General features: G+C 37.3%; 1 protein-coding gene across 1 annotated transcript in view; it reads right to left on the reverse strand.

Annotated features, from left to right (window-relative positions):
* Positions 1 to 14531, reverse strand: part of LOC104463306 (protein piccolo-like) — a gene marked incomplete at its 5' end in the record, with an annotated part of 93336 nt that extends 78805 nt beyond the window's left edge. The window contains 2 exons of the mRNA XM_010075573.1: positions 6858 to 6994; positions 12326 to 14531. Coding sequence (XP_010073875.1) covers positions 6858 to 6994; positions 12326 to 14531 — 2343 coding nt within the window. The remainder of the gene's footprint in view (positions 1 to 6857; positions 6995 to 12325) is intronic.
* Between the last annotated feature and the right edge of the window lie 606 nt (positions 14532 to 15137).

Here is a 15137-nt window from a genome sequence, read left to right on the forward strand (position 1 = left end):
CACACCTCACAGCTATCACACACTCTTTGCCTGTAGTGTTAGTCTTTTGGAAGCAAAGCAGACTCCATCACCTCTCTGCCAGGGTGATGCTGAGCCTGAGCGCTGCACCTGGACCAATAGAAGAGAGTGTGGCTGCCCGTGCCTGCGCCAGGCTGAGCATCAACGGGACGGGACTTGGGGGAGGCAGAGTCCAGGAGGCAAAGGACAATATTCATCAGGAAGAATATGCAGCAGCCTGAGTATATCAGCAGCCTGCTGCCAAGAGTTTATTGCTATTACTGATATTTAAGTAACATTTAAAGAGATTAAGCTCCTCTTGACCCAAACACTTCAAACCCTGTTTCTGCCCTGCAGAGTTTATGATGTTAATGGATAGCACACATAAATGACAGGAAGGGAAACAGAGAGGTCAAGGGACTCGCTTAGCTCAATCCCACAGTGAGCAGAAGAGTTTATGCATCTTTGGTTGTAATTCAGCTTCTTATCCAATGGATAATGTTGTATCTAGAAGGCTGAAATCCTCCCGTAATGCACTGAGAGTAGTATTGGCTCTAATTAATCTAGGACAAAAAGGAGACAAGTACTCTAGAATAAATTAGAACTTGAGATCAGACAGACTTTAGGATTTATCACCAAATTTTGCTAGGACATAGGGTCTAATACTACCAGCACTGTATAAAGTGCCATGAGACTTCCATGCTAGGATAGGGACATAGCTGTTTTTAATGACATTATCAGAAATTCAGCAAGTGTAATTTAACAGTAAAAATAACGTCTTTGTCATGTGTAGCTTACATAAAATTGTAAAAAATCTGTAATAATGTATCTAATTTTATTTTTAATTAAATAAAAAAGAATGCAAAATAATGCAACTCAAGAGAAGCAGTACGAACCCATATGAACACATCTTTACCTGGGATCCATTTTGTTGGGAGCAATTCAATCTAACTGAGGAGCATTGCAGCTCATAAACTTCAGTTCACATTTTTTTTTTAATTGCTCTATCTCAGCATTCTATAGATTTTTTTTTTTTTTGCGTAAATAATAATAGAAGAATATTCAATGCCATATTGGACACAATTTGCTGACAAATATATAATAAAATACAGACAATCTCCTACTTTAGTCCATTACTTCCTCATTACTTTCACTTCCAGAATTTTATGATAAGTATAAATCTTGGTGATTCATACAGTTGGAATAAAAGCACTAAAATTTATTAGCATTCAGGGTAGCATATTATTTTTTATTGTTGGTGGGAATCAGTACTTAAACTGAACATGTCATTAGGCATTTACCTTCCAAACAGTATTTGTCTGAAAGTGGCAGATTGAATAGGAAAAAACAGTGGTATATTTGAAACCTTGTAGAACACAAACTATTTCATGTTTCCAAGTGTTCACATCTAACTTTCACTAAAGGTGATTTCCCTTCACCTGAATATATGCCAGGGGATCCTTCTAACTGACTATTCCCCCAGGTACCCCAGTGAAGGTACAGAGGGACCCCACTGAAGTTGCACAACCATGACAGTGTTAAATCTGAGCCCTGGCACAGCAGCGGCAGCCCCTCCTCTGCAAAGTTGTAGGAATGAAGGATGTGCAAGTCCCCAAGCTGAGATTTAGGTCATCAGGCCAAAAGGTGACTTGATACTGCTTGTTCACCACAAAACCCACAGATTCCTGCCATCTGTCATTGCCATGGAGATCCTTTCCTCACCTTTCTGGGAACATTCAGCGTACTCGAGTGTACTTGCAGTTCAGCACTGGCAAAGCCATCCTCTTCAGATCACAGCCGCATTTTGACTCATCAGGGTATCTTCCCTTCTGATGCGCTCTTTGGGCTGACATGGGACTTGGGTCACACTTTTCTGTGTATTACTCAGTGGGACCTTGGGGGCTGCATCCCAGTGAGTTAAATGAAAACTGGACTATAAAGTGCCTCCTCCAGGAATGTGAGCTCTGTCACATGTTTTGTGCTATAAGTCAGCTGAAAGCCCCTCCAAAAACTGGAATGAATGCCAAACAAATGTGCTGAGGTTTTCTAACGTGTACAGAAAGTCAGTTTAAATATACACTTTATTTTCCCTTTGTTGTCTTTACATGTTTTGTCTGATAAAGAAACTCTATGGAAGCCTCATATAAGGGAATTTTATAAGGTAACGAGGACAAGAAGAATACATTTCTTTTGTGCTGTATTTAAGAAATAAAATGCATCAAGTGTATTTCAGTATTCCGGGCAAAAAGAACATAGCAACAGCTATAACGTATTAACTGGTCTTTGGATCAGGTCACCAAAGTCACAGTAATTCCTGTTTTTAGATGGTGCTGCACATTCCCATCCATATTTTAGGGCCTGATAAAGTGAATATCAGCACCTATGCCTGGCTGTACTCCTTTAGGAAAAACAGTCTTCGAGGGAAGTTTTACCCGAGTTAGTTATATGGGAACAGGACAGTGGATGCTCAAGGTTAGACAGTATGTATCTCAGTTTCTGAGCACCACGTGTACTTGGATGAGTGCACAAGCCCTGTGAAAGCTGCCACCAAGAATTTCCACAGGTAAGGTAATCCTGCCCCTTTGAACATCTGCATCTCCTGTGTGCTGAGCACGAATGCCAGGTTCTCTAGAAATCCTGAAGTTGTAAACTTCTCTCTACTGATAGATCCCTGATGATGGAGATATTTTGCAAAAGAACTATTGAAGAAAAACCTAACAAATACAATGTTCCTGCTCATTAATAAATTTCACAGTAGTGGCCTTTGCTTCTGCAATTAGGTCACCACAGAACTCTGACTTGTGATTTAGAAGTCTTTCTGTCATGCATTGAGAACAACATTTCTGGGTGACTAAGAAATGCCTGATAAATTCCATCCTGAATTACAGTGAGGGGGTGGCTAAGAATTCACGCATTAGATTAAATATTTTAACAATTACGCTAAATTTGGAAATGTCCTATTTCTCATAATTTTTTCCAGAGAATCTGAATCACAAAATTCCTCCCCCTCCCAAGCCTCAAACAGAGAAAGCAGTTTACTACAAATTAAAATGAAATTTCCTTGCTAGTTGGAGAACAATTAAAACTAAGCAACATGGACTTAAAAATTGTGGAACAAAAGTTTGCAGGTAGCCTTCTGGATCTCTGTCACAAACAGTATTTTCTCATTTTAACCCCACTGCTAACCTTATGACACATTTTTTCATAATTTCTAAATATTCGAGTGCCCCTAAAAAGGCATGACTTAAATTTCACGCAAACGGTACAGACCCAGGAACCAAGACAAGGCCTTTTAGAAACAGGGGATTGACATTCAAAAGGTTGCATCTCCAGAGCCCTAGCCTTCTTTATGTGATTAGAAACTGTTGCTAAAGTGAACTGATGACAATACACTGGTATTATGATGAGATTAGGGTTTTGTTATTCATTTAGGGCTTAAAAAGACCCACTTATGATAACTGAAAGTTCTGTATTTAGAACCCTTCACTGAGAATCTCCTTATCTCCCGTTCATACACCCTCACTGTCCATCTCCTTGTCATGATCTTGTACGTCCCTGGTGCCTCCTCCTACTGTTCATTCCCAAACTGCTTGAAACAGATGGTTTACTTCAGAATATGCAAATAAACTTCATAGAAAATAATAACAAAAGAAGCCTTGGTGTTTGGAGATCTAAAGAAGTTGCTGCTCAACTGGCAGCAACTAAACAAACTGTTGAAGTCAACAAGGATTAGTTGTTAAGATCTATCTGCAGTAGATTATGTATTTATTAGGTTTAAACCATGTTTACTCTCCTCAGGTAAGCAGTTTAGAGTCACTATGTTGGGAAACAGCTATTAAGATACTAAACTGCACTGCAATTTAATGTGATTTAAGAACACTATGTAGCATTACAGAAGTTGCTATAGAAACAAATATATTTTAATATTCATAATACCGTATGTAAGTTTAATCTGCTAGGTTATAAGATGTCCATGGAAACCTGGAAGTTCAAGGTTGTCATTCTGCTGTGCTTTTGGTTCAAGAGCCCAGTTGTGCTTTATTTATTACCTTTAATTGTACAAGCTCTGTGAGACATAATCAAGCAGTTCTGATTTAATCTAGTAAGGAAATTGATGTTTCACACATGTGAAACAAAACCTTCTGGAAAACAAATGTTGTAGTGGTCAGCAAAATATTCACATTTTTTTACAAAGAAGAAAATACAAATGGTAAATTTATAGTGTATAAGTGTATTTGGAAACTCTGACTGATGTAGTTAAAGCAAATTAGTGCTACTGGTGCAAGCACTTGCTTTTGTGGCTGGTTCTTGCTCAGTACCGGATATTAAAGGAGTTGAAATGGCTGAATTACCATGCTAAATAGCAAACTGCCATCCTAACTGATTTCAGGAAAGCCTCTGCAACAAAGACAGCTCTGGGTGAAGGTGGACCTGTTCAGATGGTCAGGATGAAGAACAATTTGCCATTTTTGGCTCCAGAGTATGTGTGCTTAGACACTACAGGTCTCTGTGCAGAACTGAGTAGTGGATACAGGAGGGAGACAGCGTGGGACAATGATTTCAGTAACTTCTTTTTTACAGAAGACAAAGGACTGAAAAGCCTTTAGGGAGTGTTTACTTTGTCTCAGCACACTCATTGACCTGAAAATTATTTATTTTTCTTGATAGCTTTAAAATATAAAATGGACGCTAAAAAGGAGAGGCGCTAATATTGATCTTCTTCCTTCTGTTGCTAAGTGTTATACTTTCAGAATTCAATGTTGAGCTAAGGAAACTTTTTAAAATGGCTGTGACTGTTTTTATCTTGTCTTAAAGTAATTTAATTTCTGGATATGTCTGAAAATACTTTGGTTTAAGTTATCTCAAACGAAGGTTCACAGAAGATACCTAACATACACAAACATTTTGACATGGTAGATGAAGCAGAGTTGATGAGAACTGGCATTTCTCTCTTCTCCTCCACACCAGTGGGTGAAGGACAGTAGCTAACCTGTATGGAAACAGTTCAAGAGGGAACTGTTGCAAAGCTTCCGCTTCCACACCACTTTTCTTCTTCAGAGGCTTTACATGACACCACACAGAACTGTTTAGGACATGTTCACTCTCCAATATCGATCCCATATTTTACAAAACCTTAAAAAATGTTTTTGGTAAGATTCTGAACGCGGTATCTCGATTTCCATATAAACATGGGGGTATCACAACAGCTTCCAGGAGAAAAAAAAGTATATTCTCCTTCTGGAAATAATCCAAGAAAACAAGAACTCTCAGGCCTCTTAACCTTCCTCTTGAAAAATTTCGATCTAAGTCTTTCAGCTGGTCCTAGTGTAGGGCTATTTATACAAGAGAAAAAACAAAGATCAGACCTTTGTGACTAGTAACTTGACCTGCAACTGTTCCCCAGGGCAAAAGCTATGGAGTGCTAAAAGTTAAATACATCTCACTGACCACCTCCATGTCACAGAGCTCAGGATAACAGTAGCCCTCTTCTTGGACAAACCTGATTTTCAAAGCAAATTTTTAATTTTACTTCATGCTGTGCAATTATGTACGCTCATAATAACGCATATTTCTCCTGAGGATTAAAGTGCTCAAATAGACACTTTTTAATCTATTGCCAGTGATATTAAGAGTTGTGAAGACTCTAAAACTTCCTTTATCCTGCAATGAGTTTGTTTCATAGAGTGAGTTATTTGAATAGATTACTGTAAGACCTGCATCTTATAAAACCCTCTTTCTCAACAAGACATGGGTACTCTCAGTACAACCTAGGCTGTGTAAATCTCAATAAAATCTCTAAAATAAAATAAAAGTTAAAAAAATATAAAATCTCTAAACTAGAGATCAAAAAAGAGGGAAAAATATAAGTAAGCTCATGTTGTAAGATATTTGAATGCTTACTTCAGAAAATCTACATCCTTACTTCAGAAAAACTACATTCTGTTGTCAAATGTCAGTAAAAATGCTCATGAGCAAAAAAGTTTCTAAGGCTGCATGACAGTAGGATATTCCTGTTTGTATGTTATCTGAGGATTTAATGTGAGCAATATAACCTATTAAGCACCACAAAAGGGCCGTGCAACACCTTCTCTTGCATCCATTGCATCTCAGGGAAAACAGACCGTAATCTCAATCAATCAGTAAAAATGGTAACTGACAATCAAGTGAAGACCTTAAAAAGTTGAATTATATAAACTTAATTAATACAAGGAGGATATGTGGTGTTATACTAAGGTGAACTAGATTTCAAAGTTGGCAAGCTTGAAAGCAGAATATACTCATTTTCTTTCTAGCTATAACAGATGAAACATTCTAATGCTTAGAATGATGAAGTCCTGTGGATTTATTCAGTAATTGATCACAGACTGCTGGGATTATACTGACCAACTAAAAGTGTGAAGAACTGTCAACAGGATAAAGCAACTCTCTTGCTTAAACTACTAAAGGGGCTTGAATTTGGATGGGATAAAGCTGATAAAGTAAAATGGGACTCACTGGTGTTTTTTCTAGTTTTATTTTTAATAGGAATACTCAATGTAGAGATAGTTCTCCAATCAGATACATTCTGATAGGATATATATATATAAAAGATATATATATATGATATCTATGTAAGATATATAACTCCTTTCAAATAGATTTCAAAAAATCAAAAGACAACCTGCAAATTAACACTGAGTTGTAGATGAATGTTAGTCTAATTTCATCATCAAGTACTGATGGCAAATACAGGTTCAGCGGCACTTCAGATGAATGTAGCAATGAATTTGACTAATCTTGTAGTCCCTACACTATCTGACAGTATGATTAAATTGTCAAACCTTTGAAAAACTAAAGGTACAGCTTACTTGAAAGCTTACTTGATCTTGGTGTTGACTTGGTGGCCGAGAGTGGGGCAACTTCTCCGGCAGCCTTCTGTCGAGGCCATGTCCATTCTCCAGACGAGACTCCCTGGGCTTGTCAAACCAATCTGTTTCTTCACGACGGAGATGATAGGCTTTGAAAACCAAGGACAGGTCAAATGTTCTGATCCAGTGCTGGGCAAAGGGCAATAATGTGCATTGTGCATAGCAAACATGCAGAGTGGTTACTAATTGGCCATGCAGCTAAAGCAAAGGTACAGGTGAGACTTGAGACACTAAACTCAGGCATAATTTAGCTGTAAGTGATAAAACAAAGTGAGAAGATCCTGTTTATGTCACAACTATGGATAATAAATAACAGAAGAAACCCACTGCCAAGCGCTATAGCCATTTCCTTCCTTCTTGCAGCTCAGAAATAAACTGCAGATTTCACACATTTATAAAATGTTTGATGAAAAAAATTGTCTAATTAGTTATTTGCAGTAGCCTAGAAAAAAAAAAAAAAAACAAAAAAAACCCCAGCAAAACCAAATCAAACCAAAACCCCCCAAAACCAACCCTCAAAAGCCAGCCTCCAATATTTCCTAAACTTCTGAATATTGTTCAAAATATTTTGGAAATAATCTAGAACTACTTATAAGAAAATTTGGACTCCTTTAAGATATCAAATCAAAGAAAATATCAAGCAATCTATATTCTTTGTAATTCTAAGCACAAATATTGCAAGTGTTCACATTTTGAATTCCATCCCTCGATTTTGCAATATGAACCTTTGTGCACGGAAAATTAGCCAGAGCGATCTTTCTGCAGTAATTCTAATATAAGACTAATATTTATATTATATTTGCAACAGTTTTAAACCCGTATAAAATATATTGTGCTAGACACTCTTTGGGGATCAAATAACACCATTTAATTGAAATCAGTTTTCCAAATACATATATTGATGCTTACTGACTATTGGGTCAACTGACATAGGCTTCACCCCACTGGGATCAGAATCAGCTGCTATATATTTAATAATATTTCCACTGTACAACATACAGATTTTCATCTATGTTGCCCATCAGTGTAAACCAAAACAATGTGCAGCTAATTAAAATGTAATGAAAGTTTGAATTTTATGCTTTAATAAGCAAGATAAATTTGGAATTCAAAGAAAGACAATATTTGTTTCAGCAAAACCACCAGAAACTGCAAACCTTAAATAAGGTCAGTTGTTGCTATAGTAACAAGAGTGAATGCAATTGTTCCGTGACACAGAAGAGAATTTAAAATGAGAAATGGTAGTGTGCATAATCTTCTCTATTTAGTCGTTAAAGTAAACATAATCTAGTTTGTTTAACAAATAATATGAAAAAAGTTTAATGGGAGAATAAAAAAAAGTTGTGTTTTTTCATTACTAATTTATTAAATTTCTCCAAAAAGAGGAGCAATATATATGCGTGATTTTTGAAAAATAATATTTTGTTTGTGGTAAAAAAACCATCCTACATTATACTAGGCCTTTGGACAATTCTTAATCTTGGTTCAGATTTTATGCAATCTCCTTCCTAACTGTTCACAAATTTAATCTGATATGAAATGCTTTGAAAATATTATTTGGATCAGCATATATGAATTTAATAGAAACATTATTAAAGGTTTATGTTTGTCTGGCTAGTGATTAGGTTGATGCTTGTCTGGATAGTGATTAGTTATAGATCAGTTGTTCTCAATAAACCATTATAATCTAATATGCAAATCCTTCATGCTTTACACATTTATGACAATTGACTGGTGCCTGCACCAGGCTGGTTCATAACTAATCCTGACAGAACTTCTTACTGAAGCTTACATGAAGAACCTAACGCATTTTCCTGATCCCAGATAGTAATGCTGACTATCACAATCTGTGTCATTAGCTGAGCAGAAGAATGATATTTTTTTCTCTCCTCCTGTCTCAGTTGAAATAACTTTTGCTCAATTTCTTCTTTTGAAAAGCTAGCACATATGTAGAATCCCATAATGCAGTTCAGACCAGCCTACTTTTTTATCAAACGGTGATGAATGTATGTATTTCATATGAAATTAAGAAAGGTATGTATGTATGTGTATACAGACACACATACCCCACACTCAGATGTACATACACACACAATTGGTTTTGGCTTGATTAACTGGGATTTGTTTCATCTGGAAATGTGAGAAAAGCCAAGATAAATCACTGACAGTCTTAAAGGACACACCCCTTTTTGAAGACTAACAAGATGCAGCCCAATGGTTCCATCTGTAAAAAACTCCTGCTAGAGTGAATAAAGTACCACACTGTTAACTGCACACAGTTTAACAAGGGGAGATTGAACTCCAGGCTGTGGAGTCCAAGAAACTTGATCAGAGAATTAACAGCGATCAGTCTAAATCCCACAAATGAAAAATTACAAGGGGTCAGCTGTGTTATGTCTTGATATCTTCATATCTCAATTTTAGACTTCTAAACTCTATGGTAGAATTAACAAATTATCACTAGAAGAAAGAAAAAACAAACCTAAAAAACCCCCCAAAACCCCAAAAACCTTCAGATGAGAAAAGGTACGTTTTATATGTTCTCAGCTGAACAGCAGGGACTATGTACATTCATAAAATTGAGCCCTAGCTTCAGCATCCTTGAAAACTGGTATCTTCAACATACTTAATAGTTTGGGGAAACTGCGTCAGCTTTGGGGTGAATAAAGAGCTATTTGCTGGATTAGAGATTCATGGTACCTGGCATCCTGAGAAAATACCAGGTGTTTCAAAAGCTCAGAATGATATTAATTTTCAATGGGAACCTCTGGATGTTGTGCTCTTTTGCCACTAAAGCCATTTTCTTAACCTGTTTGAAGTTTGGAATCCTGGTGTAGTGGACTACTTATGTGCTGAAGCATGGTTTTAAGATTTGTTACAGTGTGTAGGTGTACTTAGTGAGAAACAGAAGGTTTGCCCTCAAAGGCCTATCTGTATTCGCTTCTGGTATTTGTTACAGAATGTGACTTATAAAAAATGAACAGAAAGACAAGCACATCTCTCAATTTGAACTGAAGAAAGACAATTTAAATTTAATACCTGGGCTTACATTCATTTTTAAAAGTCTCTAAAGATGAAAATTCAAGCTTTAGCACAAGAAGAGTTTTCCTAAGACAGTGCTTGACTGATTTATTTTCATGAAATCTCATCAATACTATGCAGTTGTTGTTTTTTTAAAAAAAAGAAAAATGGAAAAAAAAGAAAAAGCAAAGCAAACTGTCTTAAAAGGCTGGATGCAACATGCCAGAATATCTGTCAGGGCGCTATAGAGAGAATTGCAGTCCAGAGAAAAGAAGGCCACAACTTTCTGAAGAACTGCAATTGCTTCTTTGGAATATTTTTTACCTTACATCAAAATTATATTATTTTCAATTCAAGTTACTTGCTATTAGCATATTTGAAAATAATATCGTAAAGTGTTTTATTTCTCAAGCCGTTACATAGAATGATGCAAAAATAAGTTACTTGTGAAGAAACAGAAGCTTGATAGAAATTAGAAGAATACTGCTGAAAGGGGAAGCCCTGGTATTCAAGGATAAGTCAATCTAACAAGGAATGTGAGAATTGATTTAGAATACTTCTGAAAGATTGTAATCAATAAGAGACTAATTTAAAAACAAAATATGTTCCAACTAAAATGTAACATGCATGCATTGTACAAATATATAACAGAAACATAATGCACTGTAGTGCAGAAATATAATTCCCTGTGACCTGTTCATATGAGGTAGAATAGCACCAAGCAGGCTTTTTTGCTCCTGTTTGGTTCTCCTTAGTTTTCAGGAGGAAATATCCTGTGTCATTGACAATGTGACCCTAGGATGACTCTGAAAGTCACAAGTCAGGTTGAGACAAGATAACATCTGCTTATTTAAGATGAATGATATGAGATGCAACTTGGGGACTTTCTCTCAACTTCCTTCAGATTTATTATAGGACGCTGTGTGCTAAAAATTTAAGAACAGTGAAAACACAATTCTGATAAAAATAAAAAAAGCTGATGGCCCTCAACCTCCCCTGAAACAGACTACATGAAGATGTTGTAAATATCTAAAAAATATGAAAAGGAACTTACAGAACAGAACCCTTAAATATATTGTTGTATCAGGAAAGCAAATAGGTTAAATTTTCTAAATTTTTGAAATTTTCTAATGCTTATGAAAGATTGAGCTTATATAAAAAAGCAGTAATGCGATAACGAACATTGAGGTTAATATAAACCTGAAAAATAAACCATACTACTTCATAATCATGCAAATGTGTCTTTTGAGACAATCATTGCCATTTACAGACAATATAGCACATGCAAAGTCTCTTTTATTGTGCAGTAAATACACAGAAGAAAAAGTTAAGGGAGTGCATACAATTTCAAACATATTAATTTCAATTTCTTTCAAACTGTCTTTATGATTTCTAAACAATTTAGAATATATTGTCTGAACTGACTGAAACAAAACTAATACAAAATTTGCAATTATTTAGTACTTAACATCAGCTTTAACATTCTGCTGTACTTATTCAGAGGAAACATTTTTAATTGCACCATTTATAATACATCAGAAAGGTTCCTTTCACGAACCTAAGTGAGATAAACTCTTGTGCTTATTTGGCAGACATTTTGTATGGGGTGCATATTAAACCAGCTATGCTGCATAATCCATCAACAGAAGTAAAATACTTTATGCAAGTTTATTGAAGGATGAGATTGTCTTGCACCATCTGAATGACAAATTATCTTACATCATCACAATTCTGAATGCACAGAAGTCCACGGGACAGGATGCTTTCAACAAACTACATGTAGAATGCTATTTTGCTATCACATTAAGCTCTATATGGTTCTAACACACAATATATACTTAATGAGCATACTCTTTCTATATAAATGCAGATCTAAAGTGGTGCATTGGGAGATGGAATTACCAGTTCTTGAATCATGGAATTTCATGCAAATAAAATTACTAGAGTTTTTTAGAGGATTTGGGAGATTATTTCCAAATCCCAACAAAAAACTGTTGCAAATACATTCAATGATTTACAGTCACTGGAGAAGGCTCCACATAAAGACTAATGGTAGAGTATGTATTGTACATGGAGTATTCTACACAGTCTCATTAGAAAAGTAGACATCAACAAGTGAAAAGGAAAATGCACAAGCAAACCAAAAGGAAAGCGAATCAACAACAATACAGTGAGCATGCTAGAGCAGCTTAACACTATCCAGAAACTGCTGTTAGGGTAAAGTAAAAAAAAATCAAATAAAACAAACCAAATCAAACCCTAAAAATGTAGATACACAGAAGATGCACCAAGGAACAGAAAAAAGAACAACTCTTTGCAGTATAACAAAAATTAGACACATGCATAGAAATGAGGATTTTCATTGTGATAGTAAGATACCAGTCTGTGGCCTAATTTACCTTCACTGTCTGACATGGCATGCTGGAAGTCATCCATGATGAAGGCTATGTCTCGATCATAGCCCCGAGTCCGTGACTCCTCCCTCATATGTTGCTGGACCTCAGGTAATGAATGGCTCGATCCAAACTGGTCCCTGGTATCTGCGGATATTGGTGGCAAGGGTCCAGCTGCTGCTCTTGCCATTCCCATTGGCTGACCAACAGGACTTAGTGGGCTCTCTTCCTCTGAGTTCTGTGCTACTATTGGGATCCTTCCCCTGCTTTGGCTAATAGGTAGACTGGTGGGTTTAGTTCTTCCAGAAGGTGCTGCATGGCTAAAGGAAACATCTAAGGGTTCAGCTTCTTGAGCTTTCAGTCTTAAGGAAGAACTGGAAGAATCCCTTTTCAATGACAAATCAAGCCCATAAACTGATGAGGGTCTAGATGAGGGCCTAGATCTACTACCACTGCTATAAGACTTGTCTGCTTCATCTTGTAATGTGGATCTCACTGTTGGACCTAGGGCAGTCGCAAGGCCTGCTCCAATGGATGAAGTCAGTGGTGGCCCCATGTATTTCTGTTGGTCAGTGATGTTTTTTCTAAGGCCAAAAGTGATATCATCCTGAAGAAGCCTTGCCCTAGTAGTAATTCCCCCAAGTGTTGAAGTGCTAGAAGTCATATAGGTTGAATAGTCAGGCTCAAGGTCTCTGCCTTCTTGGATAGGTGAAAACTTTGTTAGTTTGGGGTCTATCAAGGCTTTTTTGTGTTTTGACTGCTTCTGGTAAAGGAGGGCTGCTGGGAGCTGTTTAGCAGCCTGTTTCTCAAGAGTAAGTCTACCTATGCTATATTTCTCAGATTTTGGAAAATGCCTGTAGCTGCCCTCTGCGTGGTAATACTGTGAGAGGCCAGCCAGATGATCAAGACTTTCTGCACCTCTACGGAACTCTTGTTTTATCTGGTGTTTCAGAAGTTTGAGCTCATAAGGGTCCTCCATTGGGTCTTCATCAGCTTTAACATAGGAATGTAACCTAGAAGAAGTCTGCAGTGGTGCTAGGAAGTCTGGCACTTCTTGTGCTCTCCTGGCCTCAGTTGTGCGAAGCAGTCGATCTGTTTTGGTCAGATCTTTCTCGTGGAGGCTAAAACTGGAACCAAGTGCTCCTGTTCCTTTAGTAAGCTCTCCTATATCATCAATCAGCACATAATTTCGGGGTGTATGGTGGTGGTCTATATCTGCATAGAATGAATCTGCAGATATGCTTGATATAGGGCTGCTTGCTATGCTGTTTCTCTCGTCTAGCCCTATCCTTAAGTCCAAGGTAGAGTACTTACTGCCTAGCTGAGAAACTGCATAATTATTGTCAGTTGAAACTGGTGCTATCATGAGAGGCTGATTGCGAATTACATCATAGTTTGTTGTTATTTTAGGCTCCAAATATAATGTTGTTTGTCTTGGCTTGGGCTGTATCACCATCATCTGTGATGGGAGTTGATATGATGGCTGTTGAGATGGTGGAGGTTGAGCCTGTGGAGTAAAGGACATGGTAGATCCTGTTTGGAAAGCTGTCTGGGTCTGATAGGGTGAAACCTGCTGGTGATACAAAGGCTGCTGTTGTTGGTAATGTGATTGCTGCGTGAACTGAGATGGTGCTTGGGTAGGCAGGGCAGGAGATGAATACTGATATTGAGCATATGGGCTTGTAGCAGGGGCAAACTCTGTTTCTGGCTGAGTTTGTGGTGGCATAAACTGATTAAATTCTGTCTGGGGCGCAGTACGTGGTCTTTCCAAGCCGTGCTGAGTTTCTATTCTGGTTGACCTGGTATTATTAACTTCACTGTCTGACATATAATCACGTTCTTCTGCTACTCCTTGGAGATAGGCACGTTCTCTCTTTTCTCTTTCTTTTAGCAAGGCTTCTTTCCTCCTATTAATGCCCATTTCCAAGTATCTCAGCTTGGCATCTATTTCTTTTTCCTCTTCATCTAGCTCTGCTTGCTTCTTCCTAAGCTTGGCTGATTCACGTTCGACCAGATCCAATTCCCTGTCTATATCCTGAAGAATTTTGGCTCTGGCCATAGTATTGGTCCTACAAATCCTTCTGCGTGAAACTGATCCCACAGAAGTATATGGTGACTGAGTTCCTGCTGTTGCCTCCTCTGGAGGTGGGTTGGGCAGAGTCCTCTTCACCTTCTTTTGAGTGCCTGATGGAGTTATGCTTGAAGCTTTTGTCTGAAATAGAAGAAACAAGACTGAATCACTGTTCAGGAGGCTTGATTGCAAATTAACCACAAGATGCTTAAATTTTTTTCAGGTATGGCTTTATATCTTAACCACATACTTTCTCTGACCAAGAGGAAGCTTGTGGTATCTGTGAGCAAGCAGCAGAAAACAGCATGAAAAAATGCCACAATCAGTCTGTTAAAGGTCAGGAAGATAAGCAATATAACGCAAAATAAGGGTGACACTCACTAGGACTTTGTTTAGCCTAAGATTGAAAAATCTACTTTATATTCTTGACATTCAATTGACTGTAATTTTAAAGGGTTTCTTTAATCTCCATATGCTTACACATAAACATATACAGTACACGTGTGTGTGGGAGGGGAATATAAATAGACCTGCATACTTTCTTTTTAAATAACATCTAATAGAAAAATATTTGTATAAATATAAATGTACAAATATAAATGTACATATATACATATTCATATATATGTATAATCTGTGCAATCGAATTGGAGTCTCTGAGCCAGACACTGAGTGCATACTGAGTAGCTATAACTTGTACTGAAATCCAGACACCAAAGCAGGACTTTCTGGTGCCAACACACTTGC

This window comes from Pterocles gutturalis, unplaced genomic scaffold, assembly GCF_000699245.1.
Source record: "Pterocles gutturalis isolate BGI_N339 unplaced genomic scaffold, ASM69924v1 scaffold29467, whole genome shotgun sequence".
NCBI lineage: Eukaryota > Metazoa > Chordata > Aves > Pterocliformes > Pteroclidae > Pterocles > Pterocles gutturalis.